We start from the raw sequence: 27,160 nt of genomic DNA, 5'->3' as shown, positions 1-27,160 counted from the left end.
CCCCTCCATAGCATACATCCCCGACTAACTACATATTAAGAGGGCAATTGCTCTTCCTCTGACATATCAAGTGAGATGTACTGTTAATAATAGGTATATTACATATTAGCCAGAATGTCATTCAGAGGATAAGCTAATATGAATAGAGCTAATACGCAAACAAATTTAATACAGTATATCGGCGTGTCGAATATCGCCTTATTCCTGCCGTTATAAATAATTGTTATTATATTGAAGGGATTATTATATTAGCATGGGCTTGCTCTTGTGTAGCCTTCAACGTAACGTATACACTTACGAGGTTCAGACCTCTCTTCCGACAGTTAACAACAACGTAGGCTATACACGTTTGTTGAAGCGAGTCAATTGGAATGCCAGTCGTATTACTCGTATTGTACCACGAGTCCTACATACAGTCGATTCCGTTCGGTCGAAGGGTCGCAGGCGGTCGCTGTTCTGATCAGTGGCGTTCGTGGCGGTATTTCTGCAGTTGTATTATCCGAAATGCCACATTACAATGCTGATATAGGTGGCACAGGTTAATTAATTCTGTTATCTGAAACGCATAACCGTAGGAGATAGTGCTCATGTATAATGTCCAAGTTATCGTATGTGGGGAAGCATAAGTTGCATATAAGCGAAGAAACTAATATTTGTGTGAGGTTATGGAGGACAAACGTGTAAGTATTTGTTGAACTGTCAGTGTACAACAATGCAATTGAAAAGGACGTTGAGATCGTTTGGAAATAGAAGGTTAGTGCTTATAATTTTCTGCCTGTGTATGGTGCTCGTAATATGGTCAGCTAAACGACTCGGGAATCATTTGACAGACGATGAGTTGGAATCCCTTATTATTGACAGAAGGGTGCAAAGACTGAAACAGGAATTACGACGGGAAGATAATGTGGTTCCGAGGCCAGATATACGAAAATTTACTCTGCAGGAAGAAAAACTTTATGAAGCTGAAGTCAAGGAAGATGAAGCTAAGAAAATTACAGGTCTCGGTGATGGGGGAGTGGCAGTTCATTTGCAGGGGGAGGAAGCAAAAATTGCCGAGGAGCGCATGAAGAAGGAGGCTTTTAACATCATTCTTAGTGATAAAATTCCTTATACAAGAACGTTACCAGATGCACGAAATCCAAGGTAGGTAAATGTTTTTTGTAGTCTACTAGTCTATATTAATAAATCAGGCTAGTTAATCCAAGCATTTCATATTAAATAGGCTTACCTCTAGCGAAATACACGCTACTGACACTCTCGAGATTTACGTACTTTCCACCCCATAAGATATCAACCTTGAATCCGGTATTGTTACTATTTGTACAGGTGTAAGGAATTGAAATACGACACAGACCTGCCTACTGCAAGTGTGGTGATCATATTCACCAACGAAGCATGGAGCTCCCTCATCCGAACTGTTCATAGTGTTCTGAATGGCTCACCCGCTCATCTGCTTAAGGAGATTGTTTTGGTGGATGATTGCAGTGACAGAGGTGAGTTCCGGTAACATTGTCAATAATTTAGTTACATTAAAATCAATTAAACAAATTATGAGTAGGCTAGAAGTAAATGTTAGATTAATTTTCTTTTAAAATGCTGCATTTGGGTAACTTCGTACCACTTTTATTATATTTTTATACTTACCTAAAATAGTGTCTATTGAAATTGGTGTTTAAAAGCAAATTATTTTATGGGTTGAGACATAATAAACATCCAAAATCATGTTTTAAATAGGTGAAATTTGACATTTAATGGTGGTACAAAGTTACACGGTTAATTGGGGAATCTTTGTACAACATGTGTCTTTTACTATTAAACTCAATTATTTATATTCCCCTTCAAACTCAAGGTAACGTTTGACCATACAATAAGAAAATACATTAAATTTTATTTCTTATGAGGTCACAAAAAGAAGTTCATTGAAAACGTAGAACATTAAACTGTAACAATAAAAAATACTAGTACTAGAACAGAAAATATAAACACAATTTTTATGTTTTTATTACATACATAGGCCTATATGTTTCATATAAGTTAAATTTAATTCACTAATCAAATTCTTCGCAGTCTCAACATAATATATGTCCTAAGTTCATACATGCCGCACCAGCTTATTAATTTTCTTTATTAATTCAAACTGGTCAGGCCACATCCAATGCCTCTCCTTTATCTTACGCGATGATGATGATGACAACGACATGTAAGTTATGGGCGAATCCATAAATACATGTAGAGTGTTAGTTGCAAGGCCGGAGAGAAAAAGATCTTAGGGGAGGTCGATACGTAGATGGGAGGATAATACTGAAATGGATTTGAGGAAGATGGGATATGATGATAGGGACTGGATTAATCTTGCACAGGATAGGAACCGATGGCGGGCTTATGTGAGGGTGACAATGAACCTCCGGTTTCCTTAAAAGCCATAAGTAAGTGAGTAGCAATCAGAGTAATTCTTTACAATTGCATTACCAAAGGAAGGCAGATATCTATTAATACCCACCTACTGACAAATGTTTATATGCAAAACTCTACCAAAAATCTGAATTAACCAAACTTAATCTTTCTAATTTAATACCCGACATTACAAAAAGTCTCTTTTTACCTACCAAAAAGCTTACATGCAAGGCATTCGATCCCACCACTTAACAGCAACTTTTCACCCCTATTCCAATGCGGAATTGGCATCACCACTCAATTTTTCTTTTGTTTACAGTACATATGACTCTACTATATCTCCTTTCTTGCGACTTAGTTCCTGGAGATCGCGGCTTTTTAGTTGCTCAGAACAACACGAGCCATTCGTGCTTAAGCAATATTTGTTGCCTAGTTGTATTGTTAAGACTCAGTCGCTGTTAGTGGTGATAATTCAAATATTACATTTGGCAAGACAAAATATTGTAGCCACGAAGATGGAACTTATGAACTAAATCTTGCTTAAAAAAGTCCCTTGTGCAGACGCTTGTATTTCCCTATTTTGACTATGCTGACATTTTACTGACTGACCTTTCCAGCGACAACAAAACGAAACTTCAATGTGCTCGTAATTTGTGTGTACGTTTTGTAAGCAATGTTCGTAAATATGATCACATTATCCCATCCCTGGAAACAACAGGTTGGCTTAAACTAGATAAGAAAAGAAATTTACATTCACTTCTCCTTCTCTTCGAAATCTTGAACTCTTCTATTCCTTCGTACCTGTCGTCTCGCTTCACTTACCTTTCTTCCCACCACAATCTGAACACACGCTCTCACCATGAAACAATACTAACAATACCATCCCATCGCACCTCCTCATACTCATCCTCTTTCACAATAGCCCTGCCAAGACTCTGGAATTCGTTACCTGCTAGCATCAGGGACTGTCGAAATAAAATTCAATTCAAACGCAAACTTACTAGGCACTTGGTCAGTAATTGACACTCGTTCAGACATGGTTTCTTGTAAATAGTTCTCTTAATCTATCACAAAATATTTCAATATCCGGTAATTTCATCACTATAGAATTTTGTTATTGTAGGTTTAATTTGTAATTTAGTAAATACAAAAATATTCTTTGTTCTTAACTTCTATGATAAAATGTCTAGCTTTCATTAATCAGGTATTCTTGTTGTACTTTAATTTTTATTGTAATTGTAATTGTAATTGTAAATTTAATGTTAATTGTTCGTGTTATAGTTGTAATCCCCTGGTAGAGGGGCAGAGAAGGCCTGACGGCCTTATCTCTACCAGGTTAAATAAATAAATACTACTAATACTAATACTAAATCTCGTGAAAAGCAGTATAGAAGCCAAGTATGTAAATACATCCTAATCTTAATTGGTAACATAATTGTAAAGAAATACGGTAATCTGATATTTGAAGAGTATCTGCTCCAGCACTGTCTTTGTTCACCATAAATGTCACCTACGTGCTAAATTTAATGTATAAGCTTGTATTACATATGTCACTGTATAGAGTTGTTTGTTATGACACAGCATACCATGTATGTCTCTATACAGTCTACACCATGAATATCTACACAGTCTACATGTTCCACAGTGGAGCTGCAGGGTAGGCTAGACTACTACCTCAAGACGCGTCTTCCATCTAATGTTCGCCTCATACGTCTCAAGGAGAGGTCTGGGCTAATACGAGCCCGATTGGCTGGTGCAAAGGAAGCTGTGGGTGATGTGCTCATATTCTTGGATGCTCACTGCGAAGTGGTGGAGACCTGGTAAGTGATGTTCACTGAAATGACACTGTGACTCCCTGTCATTACAAGAGTGTACTGTAAAACAGAATGAATCCGATATAATACTGTGAAACCGATCAGTTACGTTTTTGTGAACAAAGAATGGTGCACAGATGTTGCTGGTAATTTGAAAACATTGTTGACACTCGTGTTTCTAGCAGCTATTAATATTTAAATAATGTGCAACTCACTGTGTTCAATAGCGAGGAGGATTCTGAGGTGTGCTACATTTTTGTGTTGGGAAATTGTTGTAGAAAACTTGTACTGTACTTCACTACATATTTTGTTAAAGCCACCGGCGTGGCTCAGTCAGTTAAGGCACTTGCCCACCAGTCTGAAGTTGCGTTCGGGCTCAGGTTCGATCCCCGCTTCCGAGGCTTTTCCCAACCGTAATGTCAATGCAAGGTAATCTATGGCGAATCCTCGGCCTCATCTCGCTATCACCAATCTCATCGATATTAAATACCCTAGTAGTTAATACAGCGTCGTTAAATAACCAACTAAAAAAAATCTCGCTATCACCAATCTCATCGATGCTAAATACCCTAGTACATAGTTAATACAGCGTCGTTAAATAACCAACTAAAAAAATTCTCGCTATCACCAATCTCATCGATGCTAAATACCCTAGTAGTTAATAGAGCGTCGTTAAATAACCAACTAAAAAAATTCTCGCTATCACCAATCTCATCGATGCTAAATACCCTAGTAGTTAATACAACGTCGTTAAATAACCAACTAAAAAAAATCTCGCTATCACCAATCTCATCGATGCTAAATACCCTAGTAGTTAATACAGCGTCGTTAAATAACCAACTAAAAAAATCTCGCTATCACCAATCTCATCGATACTAAATACCCTAGTAGTTAATACAGCGTCGTTAAATAACCAACTAAAAAAAATCTCGCTATCACCAATCTCATCGACGCTAAATAACCTAGTAGTTAATACAGCGTCGTTAAATAACCAACTAAAAAAAATCTCGCTATCACCAATCTCATCGACGCTAAATAATCTAGTAGTTAATACAGCGTCGTTAAATAACCAACTAAAATAAATCTCGCTATCACCAATCTCTTCGACACTAAATAATCTAGTAGTTAATACAGCGTCGTTAAATAACCAACTAAAAAAAAAATCTCGCTATCACCAATCTCATCGATATTAAATACCCTAGTAGTTAATACAGCGTCGTTAAATAACCAACTAAAAAAATCTTGCTATCACCAATCTCATCGATGCTAAATACCCTAGTACATAGTTAATACAACGTCGTTAAATAACCAGCTAAAAAAATCTCGCTATCACCAATCTCATCGATGCTAAATACCCTAGTAGTTAATACAGCGTCGTTAAATAACCAACTAAAAAAATTCTCGCTATCACCAATCTCATCGATGCTAAATACCCTAGTAGTTAATACAACGTCGTTAAATAACCAACTAAAAAAATTCTCGCTATCACCAATCTCATCAATGCTAAATACCCTAGTAGTTAATACAGCGTCGTTAAATAACCAACTAAAAAAAATCTCGCTATCACCAATCTCATCGATGCTAAATACCCTAGTAGTTAATACAGCGTCGTTAAATAACCAACTAAAAAAATCTCGCTATCACCAATCTCATCGATGCTAAATACCCTAGTAGTTAATAGAGCGTCGTTAAATAACCAACTAAAAAAAATCTCGCTATCACCAATCTCATTGATGCTAAATACCTTAGTAGTTAATACAGCGTCGTTAAATAACCAACTAAAAAAATCTCGCTATCACCAATCTCATCGATGCTAAATACCCTAGTAGTTAATACAGTGTCGTTAAATAACCAACTAAAAAAAATCTCTCTATCACCAGTCTCATCGATGCTAAATACCCTAGTAGTTAATACAGTTTCGTTAAATAACCAACTAAAAAAAATCTCGCTATCACCAATCTCATCGATGCTAAATACCCTAGTAGTTAATACAGCGTCGTTAAATAACCAACTAAAAAAATCTCGCTATTACCAATCTCATCGACGCTAAATAATCTAGTAGTTAATACAGCGTCGTTAAATAACCAACTAAAAAAAATCTCGCTATCACCAATCTCATCTATATTAAATACCCTAGTAGTTAATACAGCGTCGTTAAATAACCAACTAAAAAAATCTCGCTATCACCAATCTCATCGATGCTAAATACCCTAGTACATAGTTAATACAACGTCGTTAAATAACCAGCTAAAAAAATCTCGCTATCACCAATCTCATCGGTGCTAAATACCCTAGTAGTTAATACAGCGTCGTTAAATAACAAACTAAAAAACAATCTCGCTATCACCAGTCTCATCGACGCTAAATAACCTAGTAGTTAATACAGCGTCGTTAAATAATCAACTAAAAAAATCTCGCTATCACCAACCTCATCGATGCTAAATACCCTAGTAGTTAATACAGCGTCGTTAAATAACCAACTAAAAAAAATCTCACTATCACCAATCTCATCGATGCTAAATACCCTAGTAGTTAATACAGCGTCGTTAAATAACCAACTAAAAAAAAATCTCGCTATCACCAATCTCATCGATGCTAAATATCCTAGTAGTTAATACAGCATCGTTAAATAACCAACTAAAAAAAATCTTGCTATCACCAATCTCATCGATGCTAAATACCCTAGTAGTTAATACAGCGTCGTTAAATAACCAACTAAAAAAACAATCTCGCTATCACCAATCTCATCGATGCTAAATAACCTAGTAGTTGATACAGTGTCATTAAATAACCAACTGAAATTTTAAAAAAATATTTTGTCAATAGAGTAAGTAACACAGAATTGAATTTCATAGGAGTCTCTTAAGTGTTACTGTAAAGTATTAGGTCAAAATTATTTTCGTTTTTATTCTATGCCGTTTTTAATGTAGTGTTGTTGTTTTGAAAGGTGACTCCAATCACGTACGTATACAGGGTGAAAGTGAAATAACCCTGCAGATTGAAAGGGACAATAGGATACACTGAAGTGAATAGAAAACCTATATTACATTTTGTGATTAAATGCGCTGTTAATTAGAAAATTAAGTTTGAAGTTTCAGCAGTCTGGCAACATCGCCGCTAACACACACTACTCGTGATACAGATGTAAGAGGTCAACGAACTCGGTGTGTCTTGAGCTGTTCTCTGGCGCTGTGTTGCAACCAAATTACATCATGCAGTGGCTTCAAATTAGAGGTTTTCAAAATTAAATTTACGCGAAAACCGTCCACACTATTGAAATACGCCAGAGGGATAAATTATTCTTTATTTGTTTTCCTATCGATATGGACAAAAATCACGATCCTACTCGCAATAGTTACCGAATAAGAGGTTGTTAAACATTTGAGGAAAAAAAAATTTTCTGAAAAAACTATTAACTTTCCACCCAAATGATATTATAGTTTTTTGTTACATACAACATGAGCTATTCGCTCTGAAAATATGCAAGATTATTTCATTTCCACCCTGTATAAGGAAGAAGCTGATAATTCATGATTGGGATTAATTTTGTTACTAAGTTATGCTCCTTTACTTAATTTTCGTTATGTTGTAGATTATATTCAATAATGTGGGTATATGCAAGAAGCTAGGACCAACAAGAAAATGCAATTGCTACGTAATGTATCTTTGTAATTTGGTGAAAGCTTTAAAATTAGGAAAATTAAGCATTAGGAAGGATTTGGAAGAATATGGGGGTCCCTTACACGACACTGAATGATAAATTAATCTATCAGAAAATAATTTTGCCATTATAAGATTGTCCGCTAAGAAAAGAATGAAATATTTAATTGGCAGAGTGGATAGAAAAATAGGAGAGGACATGTAAGATAAGAACTTTCTTCGAAAAAAGGTGGAAGAGGTTTATACATTTTTTATATATCCTGCCACTGAAATAGAAGAAGGGAGGATAGTTCGAAAAATGTTGCAACAAATCTTGCGATATTTACATTCGGTAGACAGGATTCTAAAAATAGAAGATTATAAACTTAAATCCGTGCTTTGCTAGAATGTATCCTTATATGGTTAACCCTTAGAAAACTTAAAATTTTGATCGCATTCATCCCTGATACCATCTCTATGATTCTTGAACCACTGGGATTGGAGTTTGAAATATCAATTTCAGTAGCCATATATGTATTCTTCACTCAACATAATTAGGAACATTAAATCCAGACGTTTGAGATGGGCAGGGTATATAGCACATATGGTGTCAGTTGGAAGACATGGGGGGGGAAAAGACGTAGATGAGAGGATAATATTAAAATGGATTTAAGGGGGGTGGGATATGATGCTAGGGACTGGATTAATCTTGCTCAAGATAGGGACTGATTGTGTGCTTATGTGGGGATGACAATGAACCTCTGGGTTCATTAAAAAGCCATTTGTACGTATGTTCTTGCAGCATACAGCAAATTTCCATTTCTCTTCTTCCAGGTTGGAGCCGTTGTTGCAGAGGATAAAAGAAGATCGCACTGCTGTTTTGGTTCCTATTATTGATGTAATTGATGACAAGACTTTTGAGTACATGTACAGCAAGTCATCACTAGACTTCTTTCAGGTAAAATTTTACCTTAACCAGGTCTTATTCATTTTAAAGTATGTATTAACTTATACAAATCTGGCTGTTAGGTATAGCTTACTGTAAAGCTGATTTGAATAATTTCAAGGGAAAAATTGTTCCGAGGCCAGGCATCGAACCCTGGACCTTTGGCTGAGCGCGCCAACTCTACCAACTGAGCTACTCAGGAACTCTACCAAACCCAGGCTGTCGGAAGCAAAGGGGTATAAGTGTACTTAAGTTACTTTTGAGAAAATGGGGTTGAACATATTTAAGCTTTTGTAAATTCTGTGAAATTTTAAATTTAAATGTTAATGTGTGATGTGGTTAAAATATATATCTCTTTGCCACTAAATTTGAGATGCTTTAGCTTACTCTGGATGCACTTAACTCATGTTACTAGAAATGCCACTTGCACTCCTTTGCTTCTGACCTCCTCAATCCCTTTATATCCATATATCTCAAGTGGGTTGACAAGATGTCAGAGACTTAGCACACCATGCTGTTTGACTTAAATTTGTGGTTTCCTGTTAACAAACAGTGATTTGTATATGCACTGCATACTTCAAGGACATATTTCAGATAACAGCTCTTTATCTCCCCTTCCCAGACTGTATTTTGAGCGCATTGTTACGTTCAACCATTGAATTTGTTCCAGGTGTCATGCATACATTCAGTAAAACTTCATTTAACTTATGTATATGTTGTTGTTGTTTTCTAATGCCAGGCGTTTGACAATAAAGTCATTTGACCTCTTGCACTCCAATATTTGAAAATGGCAAGTTGTAGCCGATTTAAGTGAACACCATATTTTAACGTTTTGGTGGCTACTTCATTCACACACAACCCCCAGAATGTCTGTATATGTTTTTATGGGGATATGAAGAAAAAAATGCATGAGAGAAACGTATAACCGAAATTACATTTAATAGCATCTGAAATAGCACTGTCTAGAAGATCATTTGGGGAGAATGAGTTAAGTCAGTTTAGTAAAATTTTCGCAAGAGAAATGTGCCAGATTAAATAAATAAAGAAATTATTATTATCATTATCATTATCATTATTTTATTATTATTATTATTATTATTATTATTATTATTATTATTATTATTATTATTATTATTATTATTATTATTATTATTATGTGTGTGTGTGTGTAATGCTCTGGATTTAACAATGAAGTCATCATCCTTCTTGCTTCCCAATATTTTGATGGAAGGTCCACAAATGTCCTAAGAGTTTCACAATTATTATTATTATTATTATTATATAACTTCATAGTTAAGCTACCTCTGAGTGCATAATATGGTACTCAAATTTATAACGAATGTACTTAAAGAATGTTGTTGTTTTCTAATGCCAGGCATTTGACAATAAAGTCATTTGACCTCTTGCACTCCAATATTTTTCAAAGATATTATCATGGCCAGCCACTGAAGCACAGATTTTGAGGTGTTCCGAATCCATTTCTTGGTTTTAGTTGCACAATGGGCAGTTAGGGGACTATATATTCCAATTCTATGCAGGTGCTTGCCCAAACAATCATGGCCTGTTGCCAATCTGAATGCAGCTACAGACGATTTTCGTGGTAAATCGGGAATTAACTGTGGATTATGATGCAGAGAGTTCCATTTTACTTAAAGAATGTAAGATTACTTATAGAAAATCTTAGTTGCTTAGAGATACATTTCAAATCCAGTCCAGAGAATTTTACTACACTGACTTACCTTGTATTTCCCGTGTGATATTAATTTAATAACGTGATTATTTTACAAAAAAAAAAAGTCAATTATTTTGGACTCCTTGCTCCTAAGGAATAAGTTGTGCTCTTAAATTGTGATAATTCTTCCATAATTTATTCTGTTACATCATGGTGTGTTACAAAATGTTTCACTGTTTCTAAATCAGTAACAACGTCATTAAAGGACACGAGATTTGGAGGCAAGCATGGACAGCTTTGGATTTCCACGAATTTCAAAGTGAGTCGCATCTTAGCAATGAACACATGCTTTGTTTTGGCATTCTTACATTTTCAGGGCAAATCTAATTTCGAACAAAACTGTTTTAGAACGTATAAATGACGTATTGTAAAGCCAGGGTTTAAAATATGATCGTGTAAGTGTAAAAAGTGTATAACCAAAATAAATTAACATGGAAAGAATAGGAATTTTGTCGGGACTTCAGAAAAAAATAATAACTATGAAAAACGTGTAAGTGCGAACATAAAAGAAGTTTTATTGCAGTATCAGTGGTATCATGTTATGTACTTAACAGACAGCTGTAAAAACATTTGCTAAATAGTGTATTATTGATGCGAGTGATTGAGTTTGTTATTCCAGGTGTCATCCATAGTAGAGAGTTATGTTTACTTTATTAGCAGCTGTAAAAACATTTGCTAAAGAATTTTTCACCATTCAGCACTGTCTGAATATTCATATGTTGTTTTTACTAAGTTATACGTGTATCTCTATCTCGTTTTAACATCTCTCCCTTTGAGAAATTCCCATTTTTAAAAGAATGGTTTCGAAAGTCCTGTCAGAACCACCATAAAAAAATATATAATTTTTTTATTTCTGTTTTTAAGGGATCTAATTTTAAAGGAAATCCTGCTTCTAGTGAATATATTTGAATGTATTTATAAATACGCATTGTTTTTACCGAAATTTCGATCCTATTCCAAATATTTGTGATTAATTTCTGTACAAGATACAGTCATCCCAATGTGGTGTTAGCAGCAGTACATCATGCATAGCAACTCTCTGTAAAGTATTTATGTTATTGTGGTTGTGTGAAAATATTACATTATGTATTTACTAATAATAACTTAGATTGTCAAGAATATGTAATTGTAAGGTTTGTTCCAGCATGGTTCAGAATTGATTCTGAACTGCCTGCTCATGCACAGTAGCTTAATGTGCATTCCAACAAGACTAGAACTGATTCCAAACCGTTTCTGAACTCCTAGTTACCTGTTCCATTGTACTAGTAGACTATATTGTAAACCTCTTCTGTATATATTTCATCTAGACTGTGACTATAAATTAAGACTTTATAATAGTATTAAGTTTTTTGACTTGTTCCATATTCTAGCTGTGAAGCAATGTATGAATACCATGGAATGTTAATCAATACAATACAATAGAACTCGTTCAGAATGAGTGAAATTGGTTTTCGATTAAGAGCAGGAACTGGGAATTCTGAACAGTTGACGCATGCCCAGATGGTTTAATCTGAAGTTATGATTAAAATGCTTCGTGTCTAGGCAAGTTAAAATAAAAAAAATAGTCAATCATGAGTGATTTGGAAGGTGATAGTGATATATACAGTATTTTATGACGAATTAAGTTTGGCAGATGAATATATAATTTTAATATTAGAAGAAACTCCGAAGGTCGTGAAAGAACAATTCAAAAAACGTTCCAACAATGTAAAATCCGAACTAGTTATGAGACCATACACAATTGGCGGATGCATCAAAAGAAGTTCAGTATTAATTCGCAACATGTTCTGAATTGCTTGTTGGACTAAACTTGTTATGTAGCGATTTGGCCTAATGGTGTTCTAATTTCTTTTCCTTGCACATATTAATTGAAAATCCTTTTTAAGAAAAACCTCTTTTTAAAGAAAAAAAAATTAGTCCCCAGAGATTCATTAAAAAGAGGTTTTACTGTAATTGGTTATAATAATAATAATTATATATTACACATAATAAGAGTTTGAAGTGGTTTGGTCATCTGATGAGAATGGGCGAAGATAGATGGCCTAAACAAATTTACCAGTAGAAACCTCCAGGAAGAAGAGGAAGAGGTAGACCAAAAAGAACTTGGGACAACGAAGTAATGGAGGTCATGCACAAGAGGGGGTTGAGGACTGAAGATGCACAAGACAGAAGGCTTTGGAGGATTGGCACAGGAAGACGGCAGTAGCTGTAGAATCCTGTATATATATATATATATATATATATATATATATATATATATATATATATATATATATATATATATATATATATATATATATATATATATATATATATTACATTACACATTGCCTATTTACTGTTAGTATGAAAAGAATGCACAAACATTCTCGGCAGTTTCGATGCCATTAGGTATCAGAATAAATAAATTAATAATACACAAAGTTTACAATAAAATTATTATTTTTTTTAATATCGCTGAACTTGCGCAGGAAATAGATTCATTTAATGAAGACCAGGGATTGACTGCAGTATTGTGTGGTGTAAATGTAACAATTGCTAAGAAAATTTGTAAAAAATATTGGAAACACGACACATCAACAAGAAATCATCTCAAAAATGTACATAATAGAGAAACATCACACCACGAATATTAATGATTCCGACAAAGTGTTTTGCACTGTACTGTATAGATCATAAAATTTTTTATAGGAGTAAATACCTAACAGTTTAGGTAATAGGTACACATTATTAAAAAATGTGTTCTAATTAATTATTTTCTGAAGAAACATAATGAAGAAATTGAAATATTGAATAAAAAATTAAGAACAGCCGTGAACATGAATAAGTCATCAGCAGTAACATTCACATACTTTAAAAAAAACAAAAAGTACTTTCATTATACCTTAACTGTTCACCAGTACCAAAGCGTGAAGAAGTATGATATCTTGGACTCGTCCTAGACAGTCGCTTGACCTGGAATAAACATCTCACTCACACCCTTCAGAGATTAAGATTCAGACTTCATTGATTGAAAGCAATACTTTCCACTCTTGTCTTTCCCTTTCCAACAAAAAATTAATATATGTAATGCTTCTTAAACCTATTTGGCCCTATAGATGTTCATTATGGAGATTGGCTACTACAAGCCAAATCAAGCATATTCAAACATTCCAAAATCGGACACTAAGAATAATCACTGGAGCACCATGGTGTACATGAGAAATGAAACAATTCAGATCTGGATATAGCCAAAGTAGAGACTGTAATTCATTCTTCCTACACATGGTTATATGCAACATTGCCAACACATTCTAATAGCTTAATCAACCAGATTCCTCGGAACCTACCCCCTGCACGACCTGATTGTCGCCTCAAGAGGAAAAGACACACTGATTTATTGATGCTTTGAACGTTAATGGACGTCATCCTCTACACAAGTTTCATGTCATTGTAAAGTTAATTGTTTAAGCAAATTGAAGTACCAAAGTACAAAAATTATCAAATATATATATAATGAAGATAGAGAATGCACTGTTTGTCATTTTCTTCCTTATAATCAGTCGAAACGCAATATAATAAATATGTTTTGTTATAGCTTTACACTAATACACTGTTGTTGTAGGTTGGAGGCTTCACATGGAGTGGACATTTCACATGGGTATCTGTTCCCGAGTCAGAGCAAGCAAGGCGTGGCTCCCCAGTATCCCCAACTAGGTAAGTATCCATGGAACAGGTGGATTTTTCAGTAAAAATTTGTATTACTCTCATTTTATTTCTAATGAAATAGAACATGCAACATTTCTAAGGCTAGATCTGCCCAGCAGATAGACAAATATAAAAAAAAATTATCAAGGGGTGAAAACTTGTTTCGAATATTGCTAATGAATTCATTAATAGTTCCTTTGTTACTTAAAATTTTATTAAATTTAAAGACGTATGCAAACAATGTTCTTAACAGCTAGGTCTTCTTGAAGTATGATTTTTTTTCTCTGCACTGATATTCCCTTTTGCTTCCTGTGTTAAAAACCTTAGAATTTACTTTGATAAGCATTTAAACTGGAATAACCAAGTAACCCATACTACCAAAAAAGTGCCTTCCATACTACATTCCTTAAACAGCATTCGAAAATTCCTTCCGCTATCGCTCAAGAAAATACTAGTGGAAACACTAATAATGCCCCACTTCGATTATTGTGATTTTCTACTGACTGACCTCAATGTCAACCAGTCGCAAAAATTACAACGTGTTCATAATTCTTGTGTTCGCTTCGTCTGCGATGTCCGTCGCGCTGACCACATTACCCCATCTTTCCAAACTCTAAACTGGCTACGGCTTAACGAACGTAGAAATTTTCATTCTCTTGTTCTCCTTTTCCAAGTCCTTCACACCTCTACACCTACCTACCTTTCCTCCCGTTTCAGTTACCTGTCATCATATCATAATCTCTTCACACGCACGGAAAATAGCCGCATACTAGCCATACCAACACATAAGACTCATCGTATTCATCATCATACACAATCTCGCTCTCGAACTTTGGAATACCCTACCCAGTGACATCACAGACTGTCGGAACTTAGTAGCGTTCAAAAGCAAGCTTATTAAGCATTTTCTTACTGCGTAGAGTAGGTTTAATTTTTACTTACTCAATAAAAGAAATGCTTCTCTCTGCTTAACTTTTACAATAAACTGTCTAGCTTTTATTAATCAGTTAATCTTTTAGTACTTCGATTTTTATTGTATTTTTAAATTTAATATTAATTGTAATTATAATTGTAATTGTATTCTTAATATTGTAGTTGTAATCCCCTGGTAGATGGGAAGAGAAGGCCTGATGGCCTTATCTCTACCAGGTTAAATAAATAAATAATAAAAATAATATTATATTACCTGACATTCTTTTCTGCCACAGGTCTCCTACAATGGCAGGTGGTCTCTTTGCAATAGAACGTAATTACTTCTGGGAGGTCGGTTCATATGACCCAGAAATGGATGTCTGGGGTGGTGAAAATCTGGAAATGTCTTTTAGGGTAAGTTAGAATAGAATACAACTAGAATCGGTTAGCTTAACCCTGAGTGCTTCTGCTAAAATAGACATGTTGTATCCACGTCTTTAACATTAGAAGGGTGGCTTTTCAAGTCTGCATAATGATCCCTCCTTCCTTTGATATAAACAGTTTTGACACCTGTGACTTTGCTTCAACTTTCCTGTATAGACTTCACTGCTCCTAGCAGATCAGAGGAGAATAGCATTGCCAAGTGAAGCACCACTATGAGTGTGAACTATCTATTGGCACTCGGCCAGAAATATTATATTCTCGAATTCATTAGTTTACTAGGCATTTATAGAATACATTTTTAAATTCATGCGAAAAAAAATATATGATTTTAGCTCACATAACTTCCTGTACGTATTTTAAATGTTTTGATGTAGTTTGTTAATTGTTTACGATTATTTTTAGTGCATTTTGCTCACTTCTAATGCTAAGCTTAAGGGTACGTCTTGTTACCAAACATTTACAGGTGTGGCAGTGTGGTGGATCTTTGGAGACAATTCCATGCTCTCGTGTGGGTCATATTTTCCGCAGTTTTCACCCTTATACATTTCCAGGAGGTAAAGATACACACGGAATAAACACAGCTCGCATGGTCGAAGTTTGGATGGACGAATACAAGAGCCTATTTTACTTAAACCGTCCTGACCTTAAGGTAAGTGCATACATTAATTAGTTGTGTGTGATATTAACATGTTTCTGCTTGTATAAAGATTGTAGAACAAACCGTAAAAGCTGTGAAAATTTGTCTTGTACAGTAAATTCAGTATTGATGTCAATCTACATTTTTTTTCATTTTCACATAATTTGAAAAATTGTATATAAAATTGCTAGGGGATTTTCTTTTAAATGTACTGGGAAACTTCGATTATATTCCTTCCTATTAGCTGGCCAGTTAAATTTATCATCAAAATTCTAATAGTCATAATTTTTATTGGATCATGTATGTACTGGAACATTTCTCCTGAATAACAGATATTCCCACAATCTCGAGAATTCAGTCATGCATCTGAGTTCCCATTTCCTAGGCTCACTGTTGTTGTGTTGGCATCTACGAGCATACCAGCTGTTGTTAACTTCTCCATCAAAATTGGTGAACAAATATTGCGTCCTATCGAAACATGCAACTTGGTTTACTAAGTTTGACTTTTCTGGGTGAAGTCCTATAAGAAGTGTAATGTGGATTTAATATTTTTTTATTAAATTAAATCAGTATAAAAGTCATATGGAATAATATTTCTGAACACACAATTTTGTTCAGAATGGTAAACTCAAAGCATGATATTCACATGTTACTAGATTTTATTTTCAGAACGAATTGTTGCTATAACATAGATTTAAATGATTCAATTTTTTGTTGTTTTGATGACAATAGCAAATTTGTGGAATAAATTAACAACACTCATCGAACTTCTCCTGTATAATGTGCAGGCTTATATTTTTTATAAATGTGTGTATTTTAATGGATAATATACCAGAATAAAATTCTGTTTTAGTACCAAACTTTAGAGAGGAGAAGTCTTTGAATACTGGTGCATTACTAATGTGAAACAGATTAGGGACCTGTAAAATGCTTGCTTACTTACTTACTTACTTACTTACTTACTTACTTACTGGCTTTTAAGGAACCCGGAGGTTCATTGCCGCCCTCACATAAGCCCGCCATTGGTCCCTCTCCTGAGCAAGATTAATCCAGTCTCTATCATCATATCCCACCTCCCTCAAATCCATTTTAATATTATCTTCCCATCTACGTCTCGGCCTCCCCAAAGGTCTTTTCCCTCTGGACTCCCAACTAACACTCTATATGCATTTCTGGATTCGCCCATACTGTACGTGCTACATGCCCTGCCCATCTCAAACGTATGAATTTAATGTTCCTAATTATGTCAGGCGTTGTGTAACTTTCTCCATTCTCCTGTAACTTCATCCCTTTTAGCCCCAAATATTTTCCTAAGAACCTTATTCTCAAAAACCTTCAATCTCTGTTCCTCTCTCAAAGTGAGAGTCAAAGTTTCACAGCCATACAGAACAACCGGTAATATAGCTGTTTTATAAATTCTGACGTTCAGATTTTTTGACAGCAGACTAGATGACAAAAGCTTCTCAATCGAATAATAACAGACATTTCCCATATTTATTCTGCGTTTAATTTCCTCCCGAGTGTCATTTATATTTGTTACTGTTGCTCCAAGATATTTGAATTTTTCCACCTCTTCGAAGGATAAATCTCCAACTTTTATCGTACAATATTCTGATCACGAGACATACTCATATACCCTGTAAAATGCTGTCTATTTATTTTATTTATTTATTTATTTGTTTTTGTTATTTTGTCCGTTAGTTTATTGGTTAGTTTGTATGTTTGTTTATATCTTCGTTTCTTTATATGTTTGTTTGTTTCCTTTCCTTTCTACTTTCTTTGTTTCTTTATATCTACAGTAAAATCCCTCGTAACCAGCACCCAAATAACTGGCAATACCAAAATAACGGCATTTTTGGCTGGACAAAAAAAAAAACGTTCAAATCTGCCAGATTGCCACAGTTTTGCCACATTAGAGTTTTTATGTTTATTTCGTTGCTTACGAGATTATACAAGCTGGCGCATAGAGCTTGAAAAACGAGTCTGAAGTGGTTCCCTCGTAATGCCAATTCCGCCGCTCGGAGCGCTGTTCTGCCCTATATATTCATAGCAGAACATTTAAAAGACATTGACATTTGGGACATTTAAAGGACTCATCATTGCTTATTAAATGCTTCGTACAATATTTTATGGACAATAGACGTAATTTGCAAACTTCTACTCCTCAATTATATTACAATAAAAGGCTGTCATTCTTGATATTAAAACATATTACATATAAACTGAGGGACTGTCTGCTCTGTACTTCAGTTCATACACCAAACATTTCCGGAAATAAATTAACTTGACATCTTACATATACGCACTATAGCCTATCCTTTTCACCTAATATTATTAATATTGTTATTAAATAAGATATTGCAACTAATTAAGGTACTGCATTATCTTTAATTTCCTTGAATTCATAATTACGCATTTGCAAGAAGGCCTAACTTTTCCCTCTCTTTTTAAAAAAATACGGACGTCACAATAACTGAGAAGTATAATTATTGCGCGATTTTTTCTTGCAGTGGTGAAAACATTTCTATAGGCCTACTGATTAATCTATTGAGCATAGTAATAGTAAACGCTGTAATATTTTAGTGCGTGTATGCCTACTCAGCTCTTGTAAAATTTTCACTTTCACTTTCAACGGAACACTCACTTATATTCAGTTCTTGTATCTTGCAGTAAATTATCCATTTGTGATCATCTTTCCAATATAACCTCCCATTGAAACGACCACTTAAAATCATGAGCTAGAATTTATTATTTTAAAAACATTTCCACATACATACTGTTATAATTGTTATGAACCACAATACAAAAGACAACACTGTGAAATTGGATTAATTTACCAAGATCAACATCAATACCGGTAGTATAAAATCACATATAGGCCTAGGCTATATTATTTCATTACTTTATGGTATTAATTAGAAGAATTAATTTTGAAGAATTTACAAATATGCTGAAATAATTTATGACACCTCTTATAGAAATGTAAAAATATGTATGTACATTTTGAAACAATGGGTATAGCACCACTTGAAAATGTTGAGCATTTTAACAGTAACTTGTAAATTGTTCCATCACGTTGTCTATAGTGTTCATTTATTGTAGCACTTTTAGAACGAACGTGGTTCACATACATAAGAAGAAATGACGATGGAATGAGTCTAACACATACAGTTTTCTTTAATTTTTAGCAAATGATGAAGTTGAATATATACTGTTACTTCATATCCTAACATAAGTAGAGTTGCCACCATAGATGTAACACCTGAAATGAATATTATAAAATAAATTAATGTATTGGTAATGATACAAGAATAAAAAGAAATTAGGCTAGACATAACCTCACAAAATTACAAACACATGCTAAAACAAAACAAAAAAAAAAAAAAACTTTACGTATCCGTATATAATAAAACTAGATATTCCAGATATAATTTGTTTCACACGATAACCACCTCAGCCTATTTCGGCAGCAGCCATTATTAGTTACAGTTTGAGGTGCATACCTAATCTCATACTAACCTTGTTAAGTTCTCTAACCTAATTCACTGATAATTACGTAACAATACACAGGTCTAAAATACAGACAAATACACATTAATTACCTAATAAGTACAGCATGAAGATAATTCATTACTTTTGTCGGTATTTTCTAAAAGAGAAAGGGAAAACAGTAACAACATTATCTTCAATGTTTACATCACGTCGTTCACATTTTCATTAGGCCTATATCAGTAATGCTTGGTAAGTGAAACAATGCATGAAATTATTTTACATTTCGGGTCACATCATTCGAGAGTCGGAAAATGCAATTCGCCACTTTTAACATAGCATTGCTTGTTATATGAGAGAACTTTGACATTTACCTTAACCTATAAAGATACGACCTGTTGGTACCGAGTTCTTCACATAGCAAAACACAGACAATTTTCGAATATAACTTAGCTGAACAAACTTCAAATAACACTGTAATATGCTTGGCATATTTATAATATTCGTACTCAATCAGTAATGCACAATTAATCGAACAATTTTCACGATGCACAATGCTTTGTAATGGTACTATTCATCATTTCATAGGGCAGAGAGGCGAACCTAGCGGCAGAAATTGTCATGACTCACAGAGACCTACTCTCGATCGTGCTATGCGTCAGCTTGTGTAATCCCGTAAGCAACGGTTTATTTAGTTATGTTTGGGCTGTTAGTGTTGCCACATTAGGTAGTTTACACGAACTTTCGTTTTCAGTGAATATTCTAACCTAAAATTAGTGTAGTATTTGTGTTGTGTAATTGTTTTAATACCCATAAAGAAAATCCACACAGTTTTTATGTTTAGTTATGTTCAGGCCGTCAGTGTTGCCACATTAGAAAGTTCGCACGAACTTTCATTTTCAGTAAATATTCGAACCTAAAATTAGTGTACTGTTATTTGTGTTGTGTGATGTGTTTTAATAAGGAAAATCCACACAGTTTTTTAAGTTTATTCAGTTATGAGCAAGTGATAGAGAAATAAGCTTCATATGGCTCAGTTTCAACATTTGGCACCGTGGAATACGAATTTTTTTTTATATACCAGTATTTATTCAATTATCCGGCAAAATCTCATATCTGAACTAGTCTAGTCCCTTTGGTGCCGGTTAAGAGGGATTCTACTAGACTACGTAAAATAATTTTTTTTTTTATTAGACTTCACTCATATTTACCAGTTTATATTTTATGTACAATTTATTCAGTTTTATTTCAGTCTGTTCTCCAGTATGGAATTTTAGGATGGGGAAGTGCTTGTAATTCTGTTCTTCACTCCACTAATACTAATTCAGAAAAGAATAATTAAAATATGTCTAAACCTCTTGATTACCCATTGGAACTTTTGTTTACTGATTTCAGTGTTATTAAAATTAGAAAAAAATATTATAAGTTACTGCTTTATTTAACTTTATACACAGAAATCGTAAGAAATTAAAATTGTATCACATAAGTACAGAACTAAAAGATCGAACTTTATACAACAGAAGGAATCAAAGTGTTTCACAAGCACAGCTCTTAAACATGGTACCTGCTTTGCTCCAACGTTGTATAAAAAAAATCTAAGTTTACAAAATGTCAGTGTCAGTAAATCGTTGATTATATGAAACCTCCTATGTGACTACAGAAAATAATTTTTCAGGAGGAAGAAAAAATTAATTAAAACTCAATGGGCCTACATAAGAATATGAAGTAATTTGGTAGAAAATGCTGGTGAATATGATGAAAATAAATTACATCATTGAGGATCAGGGTAGGCCTATTGATTTTCAATTAGCCTACTTTTTTCTTTCCTAGTGAAAAGTTATTTTCTGTTAAGTCACGTGTGAGGTTTCATGAAATCAACGACGAAATTCAGAAATGCTGTTGGGAATATTATTTTTAGGGAATATGTATTTTCTTAATGTGTTTTTCTGTGTTTGTGTAAGTGAAATTGTAAATTTTAAAGTTGTATTAGGCCTATCTCTATGTGAATTTTAAGTTTTAAGCCCTCTTTGTTTCTTGTCTATCTTTGTTAAATGTGTGAGGAGTGTTCCTGAGCACGTGTTTTACTCTTTCAGGGATGCTCCAGAACCTGGATTCTTATTTATATTTATTAGTGTTGTGGGATTTAATCGATTAATCGATCAATTTCTGTTGTAAGATTAATCGATCAAAAATATTTAATCAAATAATCGAGTCATTTAAAATTAATCCCTTGTAGTTGATATTAATTATTATTTTGTTAATACAAACTCATACTAAAAATTTCGACAATATTTCTCTCTCGGAAATTGCTTAAAAACACAATAGTACTGTTATTTTTTAACTGTAAACCAGGTAGCGTAGGAAAAATTTGCACAAACACTTCAGAAATAGATGGAGATATGAGGACATTGACCTAGTCTACTTCTATTGAAAGTTGAAACACAATGCGAAAGTTATTAAGTTTTATGGTTTTCCAAGAAACTTCTCCTTGTCAGGTCATCTTCCTAGCATATGAAATACATACTTTTCTGGGATTCGTCCCTCTCATCCCTTATAAAATAGCCATGTCTATACTGTGTGCAAGTGAGAGCATAACTACCTTCTTCTCTTCCTAAAATCTGGTAATTCGATTACAATAGGGGGCCAGTCTTCTTATTCGACCGCTGTAGTTTCGCAGTTGCAGTTTCTGTACTGAGTTTGTATATGAAGGTTGTGTGTTTAGTTTGATAAAGAAAAAAATCAGTTTTCTGTGGTTTGTGAAAAATGTAAACTCCATTATGGCATATGAGAATTTGAGAGGTAAACTCTGTGAAATGTTTGGATTTAAATTGAACGATCGTGGAGAAATGCTTGACAGAAAAAAAGTTTTTTTGTGTTTAGTGATGCAGGAAACATTGTTACTAAATGTATAGCGGCGTTTAATTCGGAGCATGTGAACACACTCACATGTTTAAAATCATGGATGAAGCAGTATTAACTAGGTGAATCTTCACACTTTTTGTTATTTATGTTTGTCTCAAAAATTCCTGGAGAAATAGACACAATAAATTATAAGCCTCATAATAAATATGTTAGTAAGTAATTAAAATAGTTGTTTTGTAATATAACGGTACAACATATACAGATATACAACATTTAACACTTATGCTTATCACCAAACACAATTTAAATTTAACAGTAATTGTGTATTACAGTATATTAAAACATTTTTTCAAATAGTTAATCGATTAAATATTTTGATTGATCAACAGCACTAATATTTATATAGTTTTTTTTGCTAGTAGCAATAAATTTATTTTTATCTTACTCTATCTTTGCCTGTCCTGTCGTGTCTTGTCTTGTCCTTATTTTACATACAAACTTGACTGTAAAACAACTAAAAAATTAATTATTTTTATGTGTATAGGGTCGTGACATTGGAGACCTTACAGAACGGAAAGCTTTGAGAAAAAGACTGAAATGTAAACCATTCAAGTGGTATCTGGAGAATGTGTATCCGAAAATGTTCATTCCTACAGAGAATGTGGAAACCTTTGGACAGGTAAGGTGTTTGGAAGCACGTTGCGTGCAAGTCTTCATGTCATTTGGTCGGAAACAAATCTAGTCTTTCTGTGTTTTGTGTTGCTGTGCAGGTTCGCAATGAGCACAAATGTCTGGACAACCTGCAGAAGGGCAGCAATGACGAGCAATATGAACTGGGGCTGTATGAGTGCCATCCCACACCCACATCTAGTCAGGTTAGTACTGCTGGCTAACTAAATACATATTGTATTTACTCGCATATCCAGCGCATTTTTTTACCGAAATATACAAGTAAAAATTATGGGTGCGTGGATTATTCAAAATGAAGTTGGCAACATTGCCCGATTTTCCTCCTGCGCAACTCCTAAGGTGGTAGCACATGCCATTATCTTCCCACATGGGTATTTCAACTGTTAACCAGCGAATAGGGATTATAAAGAATGGACACTTCGCGTCGGTACCTTTGATGTAGCCGGGCTGATTTCAATGACCTTCAAGCCAGCTAAAGCGTGAGATTCTGCTTTCTCCCCAGAGTTGGCGCTGACATCACACCAGCTAGCAGTCGACACAGCGGAAATATAACACATATAATTAATACATCTAGGTACATTATGTACTCAAAATGAATTGGATCCATAAAATAATAAATCCGTCATTAACTGTAATGTCTAGACGCTAGAGTTCCTTTATAATGAGAGCTGAGACGTTGACTCCAACAACAATTAAAATATGTAATGATTTGATAGCGCTGAAAATGGAAAAACAAAACTCTTACGAGAAGTAAAACCATATACCTATATTATATTATATACAAATATTAAACGAATTCGATACTTAATTTTATAATGTATTATATTATTTTATAATATAATTTATTATATCTGAAATATAAAATATTATTATTACAACTAGTTTGTCACTGAGAAATAAGGAAAAGCTGTTAACTTGAATTTATTTGAAGCAAAGCGTTACTGCATTATGTAATAAGGTAGGCGATGTTTGGATCCTGTGTCTTAATTCTATTCTCAATTATTATCTTAGTGTATGCTCGATTACACTAACCTCTAGCGCTTGAAAGTGGAACTAAACGCTGCGCACAGAGAAACAAAACACAGGAAAATTCGCTCAGTGTCCATTCTTTATAATCCCTATTCGCTGTGTTAACATTGTTAAGTAGTGTTTGGATTAGCAGTAAGTCTGCATATATCAGAATCAAGTCCAAGTGCGATAAGTATATATTTTGAATTCTGAAAATGAGTACCACAAAAGGTATGAGATTGCGTTCCTTTACTTGCAACGAAAAACTTAAAATTATGAAAGATCCAGAGGAACATGGACAATGTGCTACAGTCTGTAAATTTGATGTATGTGAAAGTTGCATCAGAGACTGGAGGATCCTTTCCGAGATATAATTTATTGTTAACTGAACTGTATTTGTGTTTGTTTTTAATTTGTCGTGAATACATTTGTTGAAAGTCTTCTTTTTTATTTTTATTTATTTTATTTTTTATTTATTTATTTTTTATTTTATTTTGTTTATCTATTTTATTTACTTTTTTTTTTTTTTTTTTTTTCAAAGTGAGGTGACTGATGAAATATCCACAACCACAGTAACATACACAACACATGTAATCACCCAACACAACACAGACGTGCAACATTTTGATTCATGTAGGTACACAGATTAATCAACATACCAATGAGACTTCAAATTACACACTATCAAATACATAGCACATATAACAATTATGATTATTATTATATTAACATCATCACTAATTATTAATATTGCGACCTCGATGTTGGATTAAGATTTAATTTGAGTGTAGAATTTCAATTTGTTTAGGCCTGTTCGACCTTTAAAATCTTACATGGAATTGGTTTCAGGTTTTAATGTTGTTGTTGTTGTTGTTGTTATCTAATGCCAGGTTTTGGCAACAAAGCCATTAGCGTTCTTGCTCTCCAATATTTCTCTGTGGTGGATCCATCAGGTAGAACTTCACAGGTTTGTAGATGATCTTCAGTCATTTCTTCTTCTTTGTTGCATAGAGGGCAATTTGGATTTGTGTAAATTCCTATTTTATTCAAGTGTTTGGCAAAATAATCGTGTTCTGTAAGCAGTCTGAATTTTGCTACTGCAGATTTACGTGGGATTTCTGGAATCATTTCTGGTTTTTTTATTAAAATGCTCCATTTTTTATCTTTGGCTTTGGTACATAGTGCTTGGTTTTGCTTGATTTTATATTTATTTTTAATTAGTCTTTTGATGGATGTAAAAGGTAGGCTTGTATTTGTATTCTGAATTAAATTGGATCCTTTTTTGGCAAGAAAGTCAGCAGTTTCATTTCCAGCAATTCCGCAATGTGCAGATATCCATTGTAATTGAATTCTTTTCTGTAGTTTTTGAAGTTGTTGGATCATTTTGTGACATTCTTTAATTTGGATTGACATCATTTTATATGAATTTATTGCATATAATGCTGCTTTAGAATCAGAGAGAATGACAGCATTTTGAAATTTATCTCTTCTGTATAGTAGGTGTTGGAGTGAGATATGAATAGCCATTATTTCCGCATCAAAATTTGTTGTATGATGTCCTGCTGGTTGATAAAATGAGAATAATGCACACGTAATTCCTGATCCTGAGTTGTTATCGACAGTAGACCCATTTGTGTAGATATGTAACCAATTCTTCTGGTGGGTATCTATTGTTCACAGCTTCTAATGCTAGCACTTTTAGTACAGGTTTGGAAGTTTCAGATTTTGTAACTGGTTCTTCTAAATCTAGTTGAATGTTAATTGGTTCGAAGGTTAGAAGGTTTTCTCTGCTTAAAATGTTTTCTTTAGATTTAGGGAGATTCAATTCTGTTTTTATTTCCGTGACTTTGGACAGGAAACTTGTTTGTGTTTTCAGCTTGGTTGGTTGTAACAGTCTTTTTTCCCATTTTGTTGTTGTTAACCGTAGCATTTTTTCATGATGTGTTAGTGCCTGCTCCTCTAGAGTGAGATATATTGGAGGGTTCTGGGTTAGAGCTTGCATTGCCATGATTGGGGTTGATTTTGCTGCACCAGTTATTAGTCGCAGGGCCTGATTTTGGCATACTTTTAGTCGATTCAGCTTGAAATTATTTGCTGTAATTAATACCTCCACATTGTAGGGAAGTATTGGCTTGATGAATGTTTTGTACGCGATGTTCAAAGTCTGCCGATTACTACCCCACTTTGCTCCAGCTAAGCTCCAGTTTTAATGTTGAATGTAGAAGTGGTGGTTTTGCATTGAGATTGACTCATGTCCACACCTTTGGAGTAACAGTTAGCATGTCTGACCATGAAACCAGGTGGCTCGTTGAGGTTTTTTCCAGTATTTTCTCTCGACCCAATGTGAGCAAGTGCTGGATCCAGACTCATTTCACAGTCATTATCACCTTCATTCCATTCAGATGCTAAATAACTTGAGATGTGAATACAGCATCGTAAAATCCACTAAAAAAAAAAAGGAATGACTCGCAACATACAGAACATAATCACAAGGAACAGAACACAAGCGCAAGAATACATCAAATACATAACACTAACATACAATCTCCAAATAACAACTCAGGCTTAGAAATTTTGAAAATAACTTAAAAAATTATAATATTTTAGCAATTTCAATGCACATTCAAATAGCAGTTCAGCTAGAACTACACTATCAGATTTTTTAGCATAATAGTAAACTCAGCTGTGTAAAACTAAAGCCATCTTCTGATAGACTATATAGGTGTGTTTCATTTATTGTGTTGTAAGTTTAGTGGTTGTTGCAGTTTTTTTCACTGACATCAACGGGAGAGCTGAGGCGAGAGAACCACTGTGCCGAAATACAGAACCAACTATCCCCTCTAGTTCGAGTTACCATGTTCCACTGTCATGGCCAAAGGGGGAATCAGGAATGGAAGAGGACGAAG

The 27,160-nt window shown here is 34.1% G+C and overlaps 1 protein-coding gene across 2 annotated transcripts in view; it reads left to right on the top strand.

The window, feature by feature from the left end:
* The first annotated feature begins 394 nt into the window (after positions 1-394).
* Positions 395-27,160, top strand: part of LOC138695348 (polypeptide N-acetylgalactosaminyltransferase 1-like) — a 44,908-nt gene continuing 18,142 nt past the window's right edge. The window contains exons 1-11 of one of the 2 annotated variants that reach the window (XM_069819778.1): positions 395-753; positions 862-1,143; positions 1,327-1,493; positions 4,040-4,214; positions 8,682-8,805; positions 14,130-14,221; positions 15,421-15,538; positions 16,032-16,217; positions 23,101-23,235; positions 23,327-23,431; positions 27,020-27,160. In XM_069819778.1, the coding sequence (XP_069675879.1) occupies positions 713-753; positions 862-1,143; positions 1,327-1,493; positions 4,040-4,214; positions 8,682-8,805; positions 14,130-14,221; positions 15,421-15,538; positions 16,032-16,217; positions 23,101-23,235; positions 23,327-23,431; positions 27,020-27,160 (1,566 nt within the window). In that variant the 5' untranslated portion in view covers positions 395-712. Of the gene's footprint in view, positions 1,144-1,326; positions 1,494-4,039; positions 4,215-8,681; positions 8,806-14,129; positions 14,222-15,420; positions 15,539-16,031; positions 16,218-23,100; positions 23,236-23,326; positions 23,432-27,019 lie in introns of both variants that reach the window. The other variant, XM_069819771.1, reaches the window with a different exon arrangement.

The sequence above is a fragment of the Periplaneta americana genome, chromosome 1, assembly GCF_040183065.1.
Source record: "Periplaneta americana isolate PAMFEO1 chromosome 1, P.americana_PAMFEO1_priV1, whole genome shotgun sequence".
Taxonomy (NCBI): domain Eukaryota; kingdom Metazoa; phylum Arthropoda; class Insecta; order Blattodea; family Blattidae; genus Periplaneta; species Periplaneta americana.
The sequence above is the reverse complement of the archived record's forward strand: the minus strand, read 5'-3'. Positions and strand labels throughout refer to the sequence as shown.